This window comes from Hyperolius riggenbachi, chromosome 10 (assembly GCF_040937935.1).
Source record: "Hyperolius riggenbachi isolate aHypRig1 chromosome 10, aHypRig1.pri, whole genome shotgun sequence".
Lineage (NCBI taxonomy): Eukaryota > Metazoa > Chordata > Amphibia > Anura > Hyperoliidae > Hyperolius > Hyperolius riggenbachi.
Genome location: NC_090655.1, coordinates 180,010,251 through 180,030,391, shown reverse-complemented (window position 1 = coordinate 180,030,391; position 20,141 = coordinate 180,010,251). Strand labels below are relative to the sequence as shown.

At 45.7% G+C, this 20,141-nt stretch overlaps 1 protein-coding gene across 5 annotated transcripts in view; it reads right to left on the bottom strand.

The window, feature by feature from the left end:
- RASSF4 (Ras association domain family member 4) overlaps positions 1–20,141 on the bottom strand; it is a 395,766-nt gene that overhangs the window by 200,232 nt on the left and 175,393 nt on the right. For all 5 annotated transcript variants that reach the window (XM_068255316.1, XM_068255318.1, XM_068255319.1 and 2 more), the window contains one exon: positions 18,032–18,108. In XM_068255316.1, coding sequence (XP_068111417.1) covers positions 18,032–18,108 — 77 coding nt within the window. The remainder of the gene's footprint in view (positions 1–18,031; positions 18,109–20,141) is intronic.

Sequence of the window (20,141 nt, the reverse complement as noted above, 5' to 3'; positions counted from 1 at the left end):
CTTAAGAAGGCACATGGAGCAAAGGCACAAACTGCAATGGGAAGAGCACCTGAGCAAAAGCAGCACACAAAAGAAAATCCACCCTCCTTCTACTCTTCCTCCTTCAGGTGCATCATCTTCAGCCTCTTTCTCCCTTGCACCTTCACAGCCACCCTCCTCCACTCTGACCTTGAGCGGTTCCAGCTCCTCTGCCCACAGCAGCCAGATGTATGTGAAGGAAATCTTTGGCAATGAACCAATATCTAACGCAAGTACTAGCAAAATCACAAACACTAACTAAACGCGGTCTCCGCACGTTAAGCGCAACAGAGACAAGCGCGTTGGACGTACGGTCACCGCACGTTAAGCGCAACAATGACAAAGCGTACCAACTGACGAACAGATGAACACGGAGAATACAAACAAACAGATAACAGGAACGCTTGCTAATCGGTTGCCTTACCTCAGGCAACAGCAAGCATTAGCTCCAGACAGACAGACAAACAGATAACAGGAACAGGTCAGATAGGATCCACTACTCTTCCGCAAGAGCTAGTGCGATCTGTACATAGGAACAGGACTTACAGGATCCACTGCTCTTCCGCAAGAGCGAGAGCGATCTGCACGGCAAGACAGGCAGAATGAACGCTTGTGTAGCAAGCGTTCGCAAACAAGACAGGCAGGAACGAAGTAGCCAATCACAACCGCAGCGATGGCTTCCTTCGCAAACAGGACTGGAAGGATCCACTGCTCTACCACAAGAGCTAGTGCGATCCACATGGTAACACGGAATCAGGGACAGGGGTCCAGTAGCAGCAGCCAGACAAGCTAAGACTGAAACTATGTCAGACAAGGAACACAGCAGGAAGCAACTTTTTATGCTGAGGTCATCCAGAGGGAGTGGACATGCAAATTCCCACACAGGTGAATGGTAATCAATCACAGGCTGACAGCAGAGAAAGGCAGACAAAACTAGGCCATTTGCATGAAAAGACATCAGGAATTGCTTGGCTGCAGTACCATTGCAGCCAGCAATACATGCTGCAGAGGAGATCCTAACACGTCCCACCCTAGTCCATCATGTCTGAGATCTAAATTATTAGAATGCGGTGGAAGGGGTAGGGACCATATATATACAATCTTTTAATTGGTCCTATAAGGGTTAGAGGGGCGGAGCTAACCCATCAGTATGCCGACTTGGAAATGTACCAGGAAAGGAAAATTACAAGGAGAGTATCAATTTTCCTGTATTGCAAGTGTTTTATACATTATTATTATTATTATTATTATTTATTGTATTTATAAAGCGCCAACATATTATGCAGCGCTGGACAATAAATATATACAATGATACATGGATGACATACATAGGGTTATACACATAGAACAAAGTTATACATGCAAATTGTACAACATACATAATCATGCAATATGGGCTGGTTAGGTAGGCCCAGTAATACAAGTACAGGCTGTCATAGGACAGGAGCACATGATCCTGTAGATTACGCTAGGGAGTGGAGGACCCTGCCAGAGGCTTACAATCTAAAGGGAGGGGTGGAAACACTAGGTGGGGCTGTTAAATATTCCTTAGAGAGTTACTGTGTGGTAGGAGGTGGGTAGGCCATCATAAAGAGTTGGGTTTTGAGGGCTTGCTTGAATATGTTGAAAGAGGGAGCAAGTCTGATGGGTGGTGGAAGGGCATTCCAGAGGGTGGGGGCAGCTCTTGAGAAATCCTGCAGACGGGCATGGGAGTGTGAAATGCGTGGGGTGGTGAGGTGAAGGTCGTTGGAGGAACCGAGGGGGCGACCTGGCGTATACTTGTGAACAAGCTCCGAGATGTAGGTAGGGCAGGTTTTGTGCACAGATTTAAATGCCAGGCATAGAATCTTGAAACGTATCCTGAAACGGATAGGCAGCCAGTGCAGGGATTCGCAAAGGGGAGATGTGGATGCAGAGCGGTGCGAAGAATGGATGAGTCTTGCAGCCGCGTTCATCACTGATTGAAGGGGGGAAGTGCGTTTCAGGGGGAGGCCAGAAAGGAGGGAGTTACAGTAATCAAGGCGGGAGATGATGAGGGCATGGATAAACAGTTTGGTCGTGTCCGGGGTTAAGAAGGGGCGGATCTTGGAGATATTACGGAGGTGGAAATTGCAGGCTCTGGTGATGTTTTGGATGTCCAAGGTGACACCCAGACAGCGGGCCTGGGAGGTAGGGAGAATGGTTGTGTTGTCGATTGTGAGGTGGAAATCTGGGAGGGGTGCAGCAGCATGGGGTGGAAAGATCAGGAGCTCAGTTTTCTCTAGGTTAAGCTTTAGGAACCTAGCTGACATCCAGGAGGAAATTGCTGAGAGACACGAGGAGACCTTGTTTATGGTGGTGGATGAGAGATCGGGGGTATGGAGGTAAATCTGAGTGTCATCTGCATAAAGGTGGTAATTGAAGCCCAGGGAGGAGATAAGCTTGCCAATTGAGGAAGTGTATATGGAGAAAAGAAGGGGGCCTAGAACAGAGCCCTGGGGGACCCCAACTGAGAGGGGGGCAGGGGTTGAGGAAGAGCCATTGAAGGAAGTGGTGAAGGAGCGATTGGATAGGTAGGAGGAGATCCAGGCCAAGGCAAGACCATGGATGCCCATGGACTGTAGTGATTGGAGGAGGAGGGAGTGGTCAACAGTGTCAAATGCTGCAGAGAGGTCAAGGAGGAGCAGGATGGAATAACAGCCTTTGGCCCTGGCAAGGGTAAGGTCGTTGACCACCTTGGCGAGGGCTGTTTCAGTTGAGTGTGCAGGTCGGAATCCAGACTGTAGGGGGTCAAGTAGGGTATTGGTGTTGATGTATTAGGTAATGCGTTGGTGGACTAGGCGTTCGAGGAGTTTAGAAGCATAGGGAAGGAGGGAGATTGGGCGGTAGTTTGAGGGTAGGGATGGGTCGAGTGAGGGTTTTTTCAGCAGGGGAAGTGCAGTGGCCTGTTTGAATGCTTTGGGGAAGATGCCTGTGGAAAGGGAGAGATTGAACAAGGAGTTGAGGACTGGGGCCAGGTCAGGGAAGTGGGGACGAAGTGTATTCGCGGGTACTGGATCACAGGGAGAGGATGTGGGCGGGGGAAGCCACTAGCAGCAGGCTGACTTCATCAATGGTGGCAGGAGCAAAAGAGGCGAGGGGTGGATGAGACAGGGGAGCAGCTGGGAGGGAAGGCAAGGGGACAACCTGAGAGGCGTTGGGAAGGGAGGGATGGAGGAGGGAAATTTCATTGCCCATTGTTGCAATTTTAGTGGTGAAGTGGTCGGCAAAGTCTTTGGCTGAGAGGGAGGAGCTGGGAGGGGGAGGAGTGGGGTTGAGGAGGGAATTGAAGGTAGCAAAAAGCTGTCGAGGGTTGGAAGCTTGGGTTCCAATCAGTGCTGCAAAGTACCTTTGTTTAGCCTCAGAGAGTGCAGTGTGGAAGAGTAACAGTTTGGCCTTGTAATCTAGGAAGTCAGAATTGAGATGTGATTTCCTCCATTTCCGTTCGGCTGCTCGAGTTTCTTTCCTGAGGTTACGTGTGTGGGTGTTGTGCCAGGGTTGGGGGGCTTGTTAGGGCGGAAGATTGAGGGGGCAGCTTGATCTAAAGCCGATGAGAGGGCAAGGGTATATTGTGCAGCCGCTTCATTGGGGCATGTTAGGGTAAGTAGGTGGGAGGAGAGGGAGAGAAGGGGACTTGCTAGGACATTTGGGCTGAGTGTAATGATCCGCTCAGCTGGATGCACTGGCAGACAGCTGTTTGACCATTCCTCTAGTCTGTGGGCTGCAGGTCTCTGGAAGAGAGACCTGTCTTTCCATTACAAGTTTCTGGTCTGTTCTGCTGCTGAGGAATTTGCATACACCCGTTATGCAAATCTCCTACCTGCCTCCTTTGATGACTGGCAGTATAAAGAGCTATGTTTCCCAGAGTCCTTGGCTGGTCATAAGGGTTAGTTCCTGTGTAACACTCGCCTGGAGTGTCAGCCTTGCTCTTTGTTTGAAGATTAGCCTAGAGTAATTCCTGGAACTGCACTAGGCAGATTCCCTAGTGCAGTTAGGATTGCATATCTGTTGTGTTTGTCTGTTGCGATTGTCCTGTCCCAGCGGTGGTCGACAGGAAGTCGTTCTGATCTTTGTTCTTGGAGCATAGCTGGAGCAGCGGTTGCTACCAGCTATCTCATCTGTTCTGTCTTACTTGGATCGCACTAGCTTCTTGCGCTAGTGCTGTGGATCCTTCTGTTCTGTCTTCCTGGATCGCACTAGCCTCTTGCGCTAGTGCTGTGGATCCTATCTCTCGCTTATTCCTGTTTTCGTGTATCTGTCTTGTCTGCTACGAACGCTTGCTGGAGGCTCGGTGAGGTAACCGTTAAGCAAGCGCTCGCGTCCTCTGTTTCATGTTTGTCTGTCGGTGGTTAGTTAGGCATGCTTGTCTCTGTTGTGCTTAACACGCGGAGACCGCCGTATGCTTGCTGACCTCGAAGAGAGTGTGATTACTTTTATGCTTCTTTTGGTAAACTGCTCCATCCTGTGTGTGTGTTCAAACAAGTTCTAAAACTGTTTGAGCAGAGTGTCAAGTTTTTTGTTCAGGTTACTTGGTAAGACAATTCTTTAAAAAAAACTTTCATGAAAATGTTGTTTTACTGCATAATAGACAGACAAAAACATATTGGGCTTGATTCACAAAGTGGTGCTAACTGTTAGCACGCCTGTGAAAACCCCCTTAGCACATCTAAACGAGCTTTTTGCGCGCACAAAACTTTACGTGCGCAAAACTTTATGCGCGTAAAACTTTACGCGCACACTGCACAGAGAGCAGGGCGCTCCGCACGAAGTGCCCATTGAAGCCTATGTGACTTAGTGCGCGCATAGGACTTTGCGCGCGTAAAACTTTACGCGCGGTACTTAGCGCGCGATGTGATTATGAAAACCGGTGCTAACCTACTTAGCACCCTGGTTAGCGCGCCTAAAGACTTTAGACGTGCTAAGTAGGTTAGCACCGCATAGTGAATCAAGCCCATTGTCATTGATATATTCTAGTACTGCAGCTTCCCACGAAAGCCACTTCTTATTATAACAACTGCTTAATTATACTCTCTTCCAGGCCAATATGCAATTCGATTTTTCTCCTAAGTTATCTCCGAGGTGAGAATTTTTCATCTTCTCTTTAAAATAATGTTTCAGCATTTTGCAATTGAAGAAGTACCAAAAGTAGTAGTAAAATACTGTCAAAATTATTTTGTGTATTTTCTTGCTTACTAATGGGTTAAAGGGCATTTTTTTAGAAGGTGTGAAAAGTTCAACTTGGAGAAAACTAAGGATAAAAAGTAAATTGCATATGGCCCCCAGACTCCATTGATCTTCTCTTGCACTGGTTCTCACCTTGTTCTTTTTTGACCCTTGAATATTCGCTCATGGAAAATAGGTGCATTAGTCAGTTTGTCAGGTTGAACACAGTCAGTAGAAATAAAACACATCCATAGCGAGCAGGGGCGTGTGCGCAGGCGCGCGCATCGGGGGATGTACAGTATACTAGTCCTACTGAGACGATAAACAACTGATGTAACAATTTAGATCTTGCTAATGTGAACAGCCAGAAGTAACCAAGGATGCATAATGCCTGGTACGCACAATGAGATTTTCAAGGAGATTTCGTACCAGATATATTATTTCTAACCTGTCCGCTCTCATTTCAGATCGATTTTCCATTCACTTCAAAGGAAAATCGATTGGAAATCAGATTGGACGTGTAGGAAATAATCAATCTGGCAGTAAATCTGCCAGAAAATCTCATTGTGTGAACCAGGCATGAGGGTTGAGTCCCCTTTATTTCTGTTTTACTGATATAGTAAGAATAGCAATACGTTTTTGCACGTTACAATCGGTATAAGTGATAGAAGACATATATGTAACAATCAGTGGAATGTTTATTCAATGCCTTGACATTTTGTTGTTGCATTGACTTCTGTTGAGAATAAATAGAATACTTTATGATAAAAAAACAAAACAAAAGAAGGCACATTTTTGCTTGTATTACCAGAGTGGAGATCACACGATATGGTATGCATGGCAATGCTTGTTAATCCTAAAGCAAACTGCAATATTATTTTCTATAGCATATACCAGCATTTTTTGTACAAGCATATACCAGCATTTTTTGTGCAGGATTTTAAACAATCTGAAATGCATGGGCCGATTTGCATAATTTTTTTTGTACACGCAGCTAGCACTTTGCTAGCTGCGTGTACGACCCGATCGCCGCCGCCCCCCCCCCCCCCCAGACCCCTTGCGCAGCTTGGCCTATTAGCGCCAGGCAGCGCTGAGGGGGGATTGGGACTCCCGATGGCCATGACGATCGTCGACATGGTGACGGGGGAAGCCAAACAGGAAATCCTTTTCTGAACGAGATTTCCAATGTTGTTACCTCACAACATTGTTTGACCAGGATATCCTGTAACTTATGTCTATTAACTGAAGCGCATTCTTTACCACAAGCTGATTTATGGGATTTAAAGTGCTGTATGCCAAGATACTGATCTGCTGAGCAGGGGAAAATGGGGGGGGGGGGGGGGGAGTGTGTCTCCTCCCTGTTCTATTCTGGTGACAGCCTACCCATCCCAGAGCCTTCTATGAGCACATGGGTGTTGGCGTTGCTTGCCATGAGGGTTCCCCTCTCTATATCTATTTGTATTTAAGGTAAATGGACTTGGAAGTTTGGACTCTGCTGGCGCTTCTATTTTGGCTGGATATCTGTGGGAGTTTCTTTCTCAATTTATAGCGTGCAGCCTGGAGGGTGAAAAAGGACACTGAGCGCAGTTTCAGCGATAAGTACTATTGTATTTAAGTTTGACACCCCTGCTCTAGGGTAACACAGCTGGTTCAAACAATCATTCACACTTGAAGTGGCACTTGTCACGAGTGTGGAATTATCTCCGTGGTCAGCGCACAAGATGTGCGCTGACACTGCGGAAATCCCCCACAAGCATCTGAATAACAGAACCCAGCTTTGGTGCAATGCACCTGTAGAGGGGAATTCCCACCGGCAGATGGAGCTGTGGAGTGCAGAGGAATAAACCCTCTGCACTGCCACAGATGCCAGACAGCAATTGTACGAGGGGAAGCAATGCAGGGCAAGATAACCCCCAGTGAGAGAGAGAGCACAGAGACAGAATGTATGTATGTCCACCAATCTAGTCGCCACCTGGCGACAGTCGAACACACACCAGCGAAGACCAAGTGGGAAGGCAATCGCCAGAATGGCGATTGCTAATAGTGACATGAGACTGAGTAAAGACAGAGCATAGGTGTAGTAAGAAAGACACAGCAAACCATTACAATCAGAACGCCAAGGAAAATAACAAACGCACTAGCTAAACGCGGTCGCCGCACGAGAAGCGCAACAGCGACAAAACATGTTAATGCCTCGGCCTCCGCACGATAAGCGTAACAGAGACAAAACCGCGCCAACGCTAGCTAACAAACGAAACACAGAAAAATGAAAGTAAACATAGAACGTGAACGCTTGCTAATCGGTTGCCTCACCCGGACAACAGCAAGCGTTCGTTCCAGACAAGACAGAAGGAGTAACCAGTAGCAACCGCAGCTCTGGCTTACACTCCAAGACAGAGTACAGAAGGATCCACCACCTCTACCGCTAGGGCGAATGCGATCAAAACAGACAGACAGAAGGAGTAACCAGCAGCAACCGCAGCTAAGGTTATACTCCAAGGTTCAGACAAGAAAGATCCACCGTCTCTAACGCTAGGGCATATGCGATCTATGTTCAGGACAGAATGATTCACTATTGCCAACCGCTGTACAATCGCAAGGACAAGACAGAATAGGCAGTACAATTATGACACAAACCTAACTGCACTAACTAGGAATGCAAGGAGCACTCCCAAAGGGTAACTACTCTAAGCTAGCATTATTAGCACACAATAAGCAGAGGGCTGAGACTACAGGCAAGTTAGCAGGAACAAACCTCTATGACCAGCAGGGAATTCTGGGAGCAAATGGTATTTATACTGCAAGCCATTAAAGGAAGCAGCTAAGCAACTTGCATGACAAGTGGATGCAAAATCCTCACCAGAACAGCAGCTCTTAAACTCGCAGAGTTAAGACAGGTCTCTTTTCCAGAGACCTGCAGCACTCAGACCTAAGAAATGGTCAAAAAGCTGTCTGCCTGTGCAGACAGCAGAGCAGATCATTACAGAGCTACAGTTTTGCGTGGTTGATTCTACCTCTGGTGAGGATTATGTACATGACTAACCACACATTTGTTTCTGAAGTACAAATTTCATGGATGGTCACCTCTCTTTACATCTGCACTGTATTCACTACAGTTATGTGACAACAGAGGAAAACAATAAGGGCAATGACAGCCATGAACCATCTAGCTAGGAAGAAAAAAAAAAGTTTTTAATAGCATCTTAAAAGCTCTGTGGTCTAACAACATCTAATTATGTATTCTTTGCTTGCGTGGCAAATGATTACACTTGCATTAAACCACTCATGGGAAGCTGCAACCTATGGTGAAACAAAGCTGATGCTATGAGAGGACAGTGCCACCTGCTGATGTTCTGATGCACACTACTCTGCTGAAAGAAAGAAGAAGAGGCCTGATTCAAGGATCGGTGGTATGGCTGACTTTAGCTGGGGGCACATCTCACTATCTAATTAGGGAGGGTCTACATAACACCGGGGGCACATCTAGTTATCTAAACTGGGAAAGGGGTTACATGACACTTAGACACACCTAGCTAATCTCGGGAGGTGGCTACATAACACTGGTGGCAGGCATATTTAGCAACCTAAATTGCTTGCTATATAACACTGGGGGCTCATTTAGCTGTCTAAACTGGTTAGGGGGCTATATAACACTGGGGGCACATTTAGCCATTCATACTGAGGGAACATCTGTGACTCAGCAAGGTTTTTTTTTGGGGGGGGGGGGTAGAGGGTAATGAGGGTGAGACCAGTGGCTTTCCATGCGACCGCACCATAACCCCCCACCCTGTCCAGTCCGCTAACCCAACCCCCCCCCCCCTTCCCATACAGTGTCGGACTGGGAGCTGGAAAAACTGAGGAAATCCACCAGCTGGCCAAGCAGCAGTAACCCTGTGTTATTACTCCCAATATAAACCTGCAGCAAGTCTTCACTGTGAGCAGCAACACCTGATTACTGCTGCTTGGCCAACAAGTGGATTTTCCCAGCTTTCCCACCTCCCAGTCCGATACTGCCCCCATACACCCTCCTCCCAACCCAGTCCACGAAAAATTGTTTGGACTGGAAAGTGGGCCTCTGGGCTGATGAAGGTTGGGGCTTTAAACGCTCCCGATTTTTGTTTCCTTTTTGGCTCCTCACTCTTCTCAACAGTGAAATCATTTGAAAATAATGAGATGACTAAAAAACTGAATAAATTCAGGAGAGACAAAAAGGATTATGCCCTTGGGCAGATGCATAATTGGTCCAACCAAGACACTGACAACAATAGACAGAATGACAGACCCACCAGTAATGATATAAGTCAGCCTGCTGCCTCTGTAGCAAATAAACACCACTCCCCTGCCAAGCAGGCTAATGAAACAGTTTATGCAAATGTGATAAGTATAAATTAGTGTTGATGAGCCAAGGCGTCACCTGATGAAGGCATAGTGACACTGAAATGCGTAGTCGTGTCATTGGCCCAAGTGTGACATGGCCTCACCCATCTTCTTCATTGGCTAACATTGGTTAGCATTCCCAAAGTCATGGCCAGAAATTAAGCAGGAATGTAGTGTGGCTTAGAGCCTTTTATGCTATTGATACATCAATATCTTATAAGTGCAATTTATCATGGTTTTATGGTAAATTAAAGTTACTGCACTGTTGGAGAGTTCCATTTAGTTTGTCTGTGTGGCTCATTCACCCCCTGATCAGCTACAGTAGAGACGCTAGTATTAGAAAGTTAATAGTAAATAGTGATTTTAATAGGACAAATGACCTGGTAGCTGGTTGAGTGAAAGATTGTTACAGGGGAATTATCCTTGTGAACACTGCAGTGCCTGTAAAATCATCAAAAGAGACAAGGTGGTGCAGCTAGGCAGTGGATGGTAGAGGATAAAGCAATGTATCAATTGCCATATTGATATTTGTGGTATATGGCATCTGATAGTCCTGCAACAGATATCACCTCAGTAAAATGACCCAGCCACTGAAGGACAGATGTTTGCAGCACAAAAGATCTTTAAGGGTGAAGGTGCAAGTCATATGATTGCACACATACATGAGATGGACCAAGTTGAAGCAGATTGTTTTATCCTTTTGTGGTAGATCAGAGTTGCAGGGGAGGATCATGAGACCAATATATATTAAGTAAAGAAGTTAAAATTATATCTAAAACTAATGCATTAGGCAACTAACTTTCTGCAGAGCAGCACCTGACGGGACCAAAGATGCTGCCACCTGTGATAAATTTCAAAATATAAATCAGGGTGACGAACGATTTTACAATGGCCAAACACAGACTTAAAAATGTATAAATGAATATTGAAAAAAAAAGAAAACATTTTTATTCATTATGTTATTTAACCACTTCAGCCTTCAGTCGTTTTCACTTTATGCATCCGAGCAATTATCACCTCCCATTCATTAGCCTATAACTTTATCACTACTTATCACAATGAACTGATCTATATCTTGTTTTTTTCCACCACCAATTAGGCTTTCTTTGGGTGGTGCATTTTGCTAAGAGCCACTTTACTGTAAATGCATTTTAACAGGAAGAATAAGAAAAAAACAGAAAAAAATCATTATTTCTCAGTTTTCGGCTATTTAGTTTTAAAATAATACATGCCTCCATAATTAAAACCCACGTTGCCTAAGAGTCCCGGGTATTGCACTGTTTAAATTATGTCCCTATCACAATGTATGGCGACAATATTTTATTTGGAAATAAAAGTGCATTTTTTCTGTTTTGCATCCATCACTATTTACAAGCTTATAATTAACCACTTGCCGACCGCACGCTTATACCGTGCGTCGGCAAAGTGGCAGCTGCAGGACCAGCGACGCAGTATTGCGTCGCCAGCTGCAGGCTGATTAATCAGGAAGCAGCCGCTCGCGCGAGCGGCTGCTTCCTGTTAATTCATGGCGGGGGGCTCCGTGAATAGCCTGCGGGCCGCCGATGGCGGCTCGCAGGCTAAATGTAAACACAAGCGGAAATAATCCGCTTTGTTTACATTGTACGGCGCTGCTGTGCAGCAGCGCCGTAAGGCAGATCGGCGATCCCCGGCCAATCAGCGGCCGGGGATCGCCGCCATGTGACAAGGGACAGCCTGTCACTGGCTGCACAGGACGGATAGCGTCCTGTGCAGCCCGGTTCACCAGGGGGGCCAGGTAGGAGAGGGAGGGGGGGATTTCGCCGCGGAGGGGGGCTTTGAGGTGCCCCCCCCCGCAACACCCGGCAGGCAGGAGCGATCAGACCCCCCCAGCACATCATCCCCCTAGTGGGGAAAAAAGGGGGGGGGCGATCTGGTCGCTCTGCCTGCACCCTGATCTGTGCTGGGGGCTGCAGAGCCCACCCAGCACAGATCAGCTAAAACAGCGCTGGTCCTTAAGGGGGGGTAAAGGGTGGGTCCTCAAGTGGTTAAAAAAAAAAAAAGTAATATTTAATCTTTACATTGATATTTTAAAAAAGTTTAGACCCTTTGGTAAATATTTATGTGTTTTGTTTTTTTTATTGTACATTTTTGTTTTTGTTTTTTTATTAAACATTTTATTTGGATATTTTTGGGAGGGTGGGATATAAATAGTAATTTTTTTATGTAAATATGTGATTATTTTTTATTTTTTTTACTTTTAGATGTAGTTTTACTTTTTGGCCACAAGACTACAACCTTGAGTTTGTTTACATAACATGACGTCACTGTAAGCGTAACATGTACGCTTAGAGGGACGTAGGGGGACGTAAGAGGCAGAAAAAGTGAGGCTTCCGAGAGAAGCAGTCGCTTTTTCTGCCGGTGAGAGAGATCCATCATCGGGCACCATGTCCCGATTAATTGATTCCTAGGCTAACGATCCGGGGCCGGGAGCACACGTGCACGATCGGCCACGGGAGCGCACATGACCTTCTGGAAGTAGCTTCTACGTCCAGAAGGCTTAAATGGTTAACTACAGTTCCTCTTTAATAAAAGAAATAAGCTTTACTGTATGTGTTCTGCAACTTAATCTAATCGTGTATATCCTAGTGAAAGAGGAACTTTAACCAAGGATTCCAATCAGTAGATCCTCAGGGGGGTCTGTGTGCCAGATATTGTGGTGAAACCCCTCTCACAGTGTGATGTCATGACCACTATACCACTGTGTCCAATTGAAAAATGTACTGTTTGATTGTAATTTTGATACATTTTTGCCACAGATTGATCGAAATTATGATCGATGTGGGTGGTTGATAATCACCAGATTTGATCATAGTGAAATAATCGTCAATAAAAATGAATGCATGTATTGACAGCTATAGGCTAGGGATACTAATAACAAGAGTGGGGTGATTAAATTGTGAGGGTAAGATGGGGGGGGGGGGGTGGTGGCAAAGTAGAGCGTGGATCTACTAAGACTCACTCAGTAGGCAGTAGCAGTGTTAGGGAGGAGTCTTGCCAAGGTCTCCTACTGAATAGGTGCTGGCTTACTGAGCAGGAAGAGCAGAGATTTGCTGAGATTTGAACCCAGGTCGCCTGTGCCAGAGGTAGAGCCCTTAACCATTACACTTTCCAGAGAAAGGGAAGGAAAAGCACTTTTATTTAGCTTTCCTGTATGACAGGAAGACAGCCAGCACTAGGGGAAAATAAGGTAATTTGAGGGAGAGAGACTGAGAATAGCCTGAAAGGGAGCAGAGAGCTTATCTGTATTGCAGTCATCACACAGAGGCGACTTGCCTGTAATAGGACTCTTGTCCCTGCCAATCTCTCACACAGGAATCTAGGGACAAAAACTTTTCAACCTGTGTAATACCTTATGTAGCTATCCACATGCAGTTTTTACAACAGTGATAGGGTCTATGGACCCTGCAAGAGGGAAGCCTTTGCTCTGCATCATGTTGAGTACATTTACCAGCCAGCTTGTAATTGATAATTGTACTTGTATTTCCCTTAGCCAGCCTAGTGGCTCACATTGCCTTATACAAAAACCTGAATTCACCAGGCTCTGTACCAGCTATAAATCATTAAATGTGAGGCAGCCTCCCCCCTCCCCCCTGGCCAGTCCATTTTGGCATGCCTTGTGGTTACCTGGCTGCCTCAACAGAAAGACACAATCCTCTTCCGGACTGTTTTCTTACTCTCTTCCAGCATCATAGTCATGGGAAGGGGGTGGGACAGGAGTGCAGAGACACACTGGAGATCCCGAGATAACACAGCCCCCTCCCCTTTTAGGGAAAGTCTACAAATCTTTTTACAACAACAAAACTTTGTATGATGCTTTCATTAGACCACCTGTGCAGAGAGCAGAACTTTTTCTCTCCATACCCTTAGTTTTCAGTCTCTAAGGACAGGAAAATCAAACTTTTTTTTCCCCCTGGAATCCGCTCGGTACATAAATCTCCGCTCCAGGCAATCGCCTTTTCTGCTGGTCCTTAGAGGCGCCTCTGGTTTGTGGTCTGTGAACACCTTATTGCATTGTGGGAAATAACTGCTTTTTTGAACTGCTAAGCAATCAGCATATTTCTCTCTGTGCATAGAACTCACAGAAACGAACATTCGTACAGATCAACCGGGTAGAACTAAAGATGTCACTCACCACCAGTGATAAATTTAAGAATGTAAATCTGGGAGAGGAAAGATTTCACAATGGGCAAACACTGACTAAGTAAGTTTATTTAGTAAATGGGAGGTAAAGGGGAAGCAGGAAATTTGAGCTCTCGCTACTGGCAGAAACCAGGCACCGCTGTAGGTAGGTATCTTACCAGCACCGCTGGCATTTCTTCTATAATTAACTTGTACCAGTACTTCATTAGGTAATCTGGTAATTGGTCCCAGCTGAGCAGACCTGGAGACCTCCCATTTTTCTTTTTGGTTCGGCTGGCCTGTGGCCACTGCCAACCAATCACAAGTGAGCTTTTTATTTTTCCCCACACGCGTGCTGGTGAAGACTCTTGGGAAGAAGGAGAAGCCAACTACTGAGAGAGAGTCTGTGCATGCACTCTCCTGGCCTGACTGCAGTCTGCAGCTCACAGACACAGCACTGGCTGATTGTCTGTGTGGAGATCTAGCACCAGCCAGTGGTAGAGGCAATGGAGAGTGGACATAGTGGAATATGGAAAATAGCAGAGCTGAGCCAGCCCAGCCCCCTAGGCAGCAGCCAGCAGTGTCGTAGTGAGGAGAGAGGCCCAGCCGAACATGTAACAGCTGAAGTGTTGTGTCGTGTCCAACCTCTATTTTGATAATCTCATCAAAATGAGAAGAAAATTGGTGCTGCAACTTGGCCTTCTGATCATTCTTTTCGATTTTCAGACAAAATCTGACAGATGTGCTGTAAAAATCTCAGTCGTAAATTCTCGATCAAGTGTGTGGCGGTATCCGCGTTTGATATAACAATGACTGACTAACCCCCGGCCGGTGTCCCCCCAATTGTAAAGTATTCCTCCGTGCCCATTTAAAGTGTTTTTAAGTCTCACCTCTCCATTGGCACAACTCTTGGTCATGTCCACCATCACTGTGAGTACCTATACCACATGGCACCAGGCTCATGTGACATCACTACACGCGTCTGGTGCCACATGGTACAGGCACTCACGGAGATGGCAAAAGGAGGTCAGGAGTCATACCAGTGAAGAGGCTTTTCTGGCCATGGTGTGGGACACTTTTACACTTGGGTGGCGGCCACCAGCCTAGCCACTTGGTTGCAGTCAGAGGTCAGCAAAAAACAGCCTAGAGGCCCAGCCAGGCAGCATCAACAGCCAGGAAATCCACCCCAGCCAATTAGTTCTCTAGCCAGGCTGGCAACAACTAGGCAGGAGAACCAACCACGCAGACCGGGCAGCAACAACAGTCAGGAGGTCAAGCCACTAGACAGACGCTTATAGAGGCTAGCAACAACCAGCCATTCAGGCCAGGCAGCAACGAAAGCCAGGAGGCCCAGGTCCAGCTACTTGACTAGACAAGCAACAGTCAGCAGGGAAGCCAAGCTGCCTGCCGGCCAATAGCAACATCCAATCAGGAGGCCAGACCAGCATAACAGTGCAGCTGTCTGCAGCCAGGAGTTTTTGCCATATAGCCAGGTCAGCAACAACCTCCAGGAGCCAGAAAAAGGGTCAGAAAGCAAACAGGCCATTCCTCAGCCAGAGAGATACAGCAGAGACACTTCCGGCAACTTGTGAAAACTGGTCACCCAGTAGGACAGACACACAGAGAGCTATGGACTCGACGACTTGGCTGTTCACTCAGCTCTGATGATGGTGAGTCACAGGCAGTTAGCAAACTGCCATATAAAGTTTTATGTACTGTTTGAGTAAGGCTAATCTTTCATCAAATCAATGTCTCATATTTTGGAGGATGTTTTCTAAATATAGCATAATGAATAAAATTGCTAACTTTACAGTAGAACTATAAATTTTAGTCAATGTTTGCCCATTATTAAAACTTTCCTCTCCCTGATTTACACTCTGAAATGTATCACAGTTGGCAGCATCTTTACTGCTGGCAGGTGCAGCACTGGGAATGTTTGTTTCTTGTGTGTTCGGGAGCCAGTGGAAATACCACCCGGACTTCCAGAATTTTTAGGTGGAGGGGGATTCCACATAGCTAAACTGTCTAGGCTATGCATAGCTGGGAGGGTGGGGCTACATAGCAGTATATGGATAAAGGAAGTGGTTCTAATGCTAAAACCAGGAAAATTATCATAAAAGTGGGTATCCTGAATAATTTACTGCATTGTACATTGGACTATTAGGAACACCATACTAATACGGTGTTTGACCCCCTTTCTCCTTCAGAACTAGGGCAAGGGCTTGGGGGGGAAGAGGAAGGCTTGGCTGCCCCCCTCCCCCGGAGCCCCCCCCCCATACCATGGACCATGCGGGCTGGTATAGCTCAGGGTGTGAAGCCCCAGTCGGCTGGGGCTCCACATTCTGGCTATCCCAGCCTGCATGGGTGACAAGGAGTTAAATATGCTGGGTAGGGGGGGACCCCACATCATTTTTTTTTATTTCCCACATCTGCACATAAAAAAAAAAAAATTAAAAATAGGAAAATAATATTTTTTTCCCACTATCTTTTTAACATATCCTGCAAATTTGGTGTTTCTACCATGTAAGGGGGTTTTTGCTATTAACCTCTAAAGTCAGCAAGTTTTGTTTCATTAACCAGCCAGGCGGTATGGACGAGCTCAGCTCGTCCATCACCGCCGGAGGCTGCCGCTCAGGCCCTGCTGGGCCGATATTCATCAAATAAAAAGCAGCACACGCAGCCGGCACTTTGCCAGCCGCGTCCCCCCAGCCGCCTGAGCCCTGCGCAGCCGGAACAAATAGTTCCGGCCAGCGCTAAGGGCTGGATCGGAGGCGGCTGACGACGTCACTCCGCTCGTCGCCATGGCGACGAAGTAAACAAAACACGGAAGGCCGCTCATTGCGGCCTTCCGTGTCACTTTTGGCCGCCGGAGGCGATCAGAAGAACGCCTCCGGAGCGCCCTCTAGTGGGCTTTCATGCAGCCAACTTTCAGTTGGCTGCATGAAATAGTTTTTTTTTTATTTAAAAAAAACCCTCCCGCAGCCACCCTGGCGATCTTAATAGAACGCCAGGGTGGTTAAGTAGTAGTTACAGAGGCGCCAGCAGTATAAAAATTAGTAGTCTATTAAAACCAAGTAAAAAGTGTGGGGACCGGGGTGGATCCGTCTCCCCAATATATATGACACAACCACCATATATGGTATCCAGAAAAATATATATTTAATCAGTACTCCACATAAAATGATGCAACGCGTTTCGCGGGTCCCAAGCCCGCTTCCTCAGGCAAATACAAGAGTAGGAGTAACTCCGAGGTTGTGCAGATAGGTGCAGCGCCTCTTTGTTTCTTAAGAACGGTCATTTACCGCATTTAAAAGTATACTTTTTTCCTTTGAAATTTTAAAATCGATTTTCTTAAAAAGTATAAGGACTTTTAAAAAAAAAAATTCCCCTTGCTCCCACTTTTCTTCTTAACCTCCTTGGCGGTAACCTCGTGTGTGACACGGGGTAAGCCGCCGGAGGGTGCCGCTCAGGCCCTGCTGGGCCGATTTACATAATTTTTTTTCAAACACGCAGCTAGCACTTTGCTAGCTGCGTGCTTGGTCTGATCGCCGCCGCCGCCCGCCGCCGATGCACCGCTACCCGCCGTGGAAACAGGCCCCCCCCCCCGCATACCCCTTGCGCAGCCTGGCCAATCGCCACCAGGCTGCGCTATGGGGTGGATCGGGACTCCCTGTGACGTCACGACGTCCATGACGTCACTCCGTTCGTCGCCATGGCGACGGGGGAAGCCCTCAAGGAAATCCCGTTCAGAACGAGATTTCCTTATGGGCAAGCGGCACCGGCGGCGATCGGAGGGGACGGGCGGACGCCGCGGGGAGGGGGGGGAAGCATGTAGCTAGCGCTAGGCTAGCTACATGCTAAAAAAAAAAAAAAAAATGAAAAAAACCCTCCCGCGGCTGCGCAGCCGCGGGAATTATACCGCCAGGGGGGTTAACATAACCTGCAAATTTGGGGTTTCTGGCATTTAAGGAGGCATTTCTATTAACAGCTAAAGTCGGCAGGCGTTTAATTTTACCACGGTCAGAAGAAGAACTATAAGGTCTTTATGAATTTATTTTTTCCTCTTGTAATCTACTGTAGCATTAATAAGCCATAGATGTGTAACCAGTTTTGGTAATTAGCAGAACAGGCTTTATATATAGATTTAATAAATAAATAAAAATAGAAGCAAATTTTTATCCAAATATTTTTGACAGTCATCTTTCTTCCAAGGATATTATCTACAACTTACTTTCTTCACCAAAATAAGTTAACCATTTGATCTGTTTTCAGACAAGTGAAAAATATGATTTCCTACCTTAAAATGCATTTCTTACTGTTGATCCTCACATATGGGTTTAATGTATCATCTCCCATTCTGAACTCCTGATATACCTGCAATAAACAAAGCATATTGTTGTAAGAAACTTCCTAATAAAAAGAAAACACAAAATAAATGTCTGCTAATATTCCACTACAGATTTTGGAAGTCTTTTGTGCATCTATTTCTTATGGTGCCCATACATGGTACAATAAAAATTCAACCAAAATGATGAAATCGAATGAAAGTCAAAAAGAATCTTTTTTCCGATCAAGAAAAAAAACAATTATCCCGCTTTTTTGATAAAAATCCAATCAGACATGTTGGAAAAATCTTTATATTCGATCTAATGGAATAATTGAATGAAATTATCTAACCACAAAATATGAAAAATTGTACCATCTATGGGCACCATTAGAGTAATCACAAACTGACACAATTATGTTGACATCAGGCCTCTGGAGCATAGCATTTGCTGAACAGTTCATTGTTCTTTTTTCCTTTGCAGATGGTTCATTATTAATTGGCTTGAATGTTCGGGGTCAATGCTATGCTGCAGGTTGGGAGAGATAAAAGGCTCCAAAATACCTTTAGCACCTCCTGTCAGGTATATCATTGCTGAATGGCTTCAGCAAAGGCGAATTTGTCTTTAGATTGTTTTGACAGATTTGACCTTGAAGCTCCATACCAACCTTATCTCACGCTGTTACTGAAATTAGATGCCATCTCTGAGCAAGGTAAAGGATACAATTACATAAGCATAATGCCACAAAGGATAGAACTGATCAGACAAGGAATTGTGTTGATAAATCATTGGTCAGCAAATGCAGTTACTGTGGCAAACATAACTAAGAATCTATGGACAGCTGTGTAGATATTCCCCATTTTTGGACAGAGACATTCAGCCAATAACAAGAATCCATGTTTATGAACAAAAGTGTCCCCCATTTATTATTACTAGTAGTAGTGAGAGTCACAGCCACTAAGGACACACTAAATAGGTTATCCTGCAGAGTTAGGGGATCTTGCCCAAGGACTCCTTACTGAATAGGTGCTGACTTACTGAACAGGAAGAGCCAAGACTTAAAACTGTAATCTCTATAATCATGATTATGCTATTCTGCCAGGACGCTGTACGTTCCAACTTGCGGCTCAGGATATTACATACCATGTCTAAGGGATTCCCTGTATCACGATCCGGTGCAAAGTCTGATCATGCTTCCTGGAAGTTACCTTCCACACTGCCTTTTACACATGCCTAGTGGGGACTTAAATATAATTCCCCTGAAATATTTCCACTTCCACACGTCCTACACTCCCCAAATGTTCAGGGTATGGAGGGGACCCCCTGAACTACCTCTGCTCCAAATTGCAGCCCCACTGGTTCCAGAGATAGATGACAGAAACCTATCTTGGGAACCAGTGGGGCTCAGAGGCTACAATTGGTTTTGGGGGTGGGGGTCCCCTCTGTACTCTGAAAATTTGGGGACAGTAGGACGTGTGGAAGCGGAGATATTTGGGGCAGCAGAATTAAATGGGAAATGTGGCAGCACAGGCTCCTTCTGCGCATGCGGAGCAGTGCAAATTTACAAGCAGCATGAGGAGACAACACGGCCCTTCTACTTCCGCATCCTGTATTATCTGAAATGCAAAACTGCGTTCCAATTGGACCCATCTAGACTTCCTGTTTACAGAGCTCCATCTTGTGTACAATTTTAGGCAATGTTTTCCACCAGTGACCAAAACTGCAACTTTCAAATAGGACATCAAATTTATGTTACAATTAAAAACACAGAATACATGAAATTATATGCCATAAAATATGAATATAATTGAAGCTATTATTCCTTTGGCATAGCTTTAGTTGACGGAACCTCATGTGATGATTTCGACACTTCCACATATTCCTGGGGCGTGGAGATCTATCCTAATCACATAGTCCTTGAAGGGATTGGGAGACAGCTGATTTTTACCATGTAATCTATCAATTTATTGGAAGAGGAATTTTACTCATTTAATTTTCATCCTGTGTCACCACTGTGTATCACATAATTATACCTTTTAATATGATGACTTAATACTAAACATTGTCCTAAGGTTCATTTTT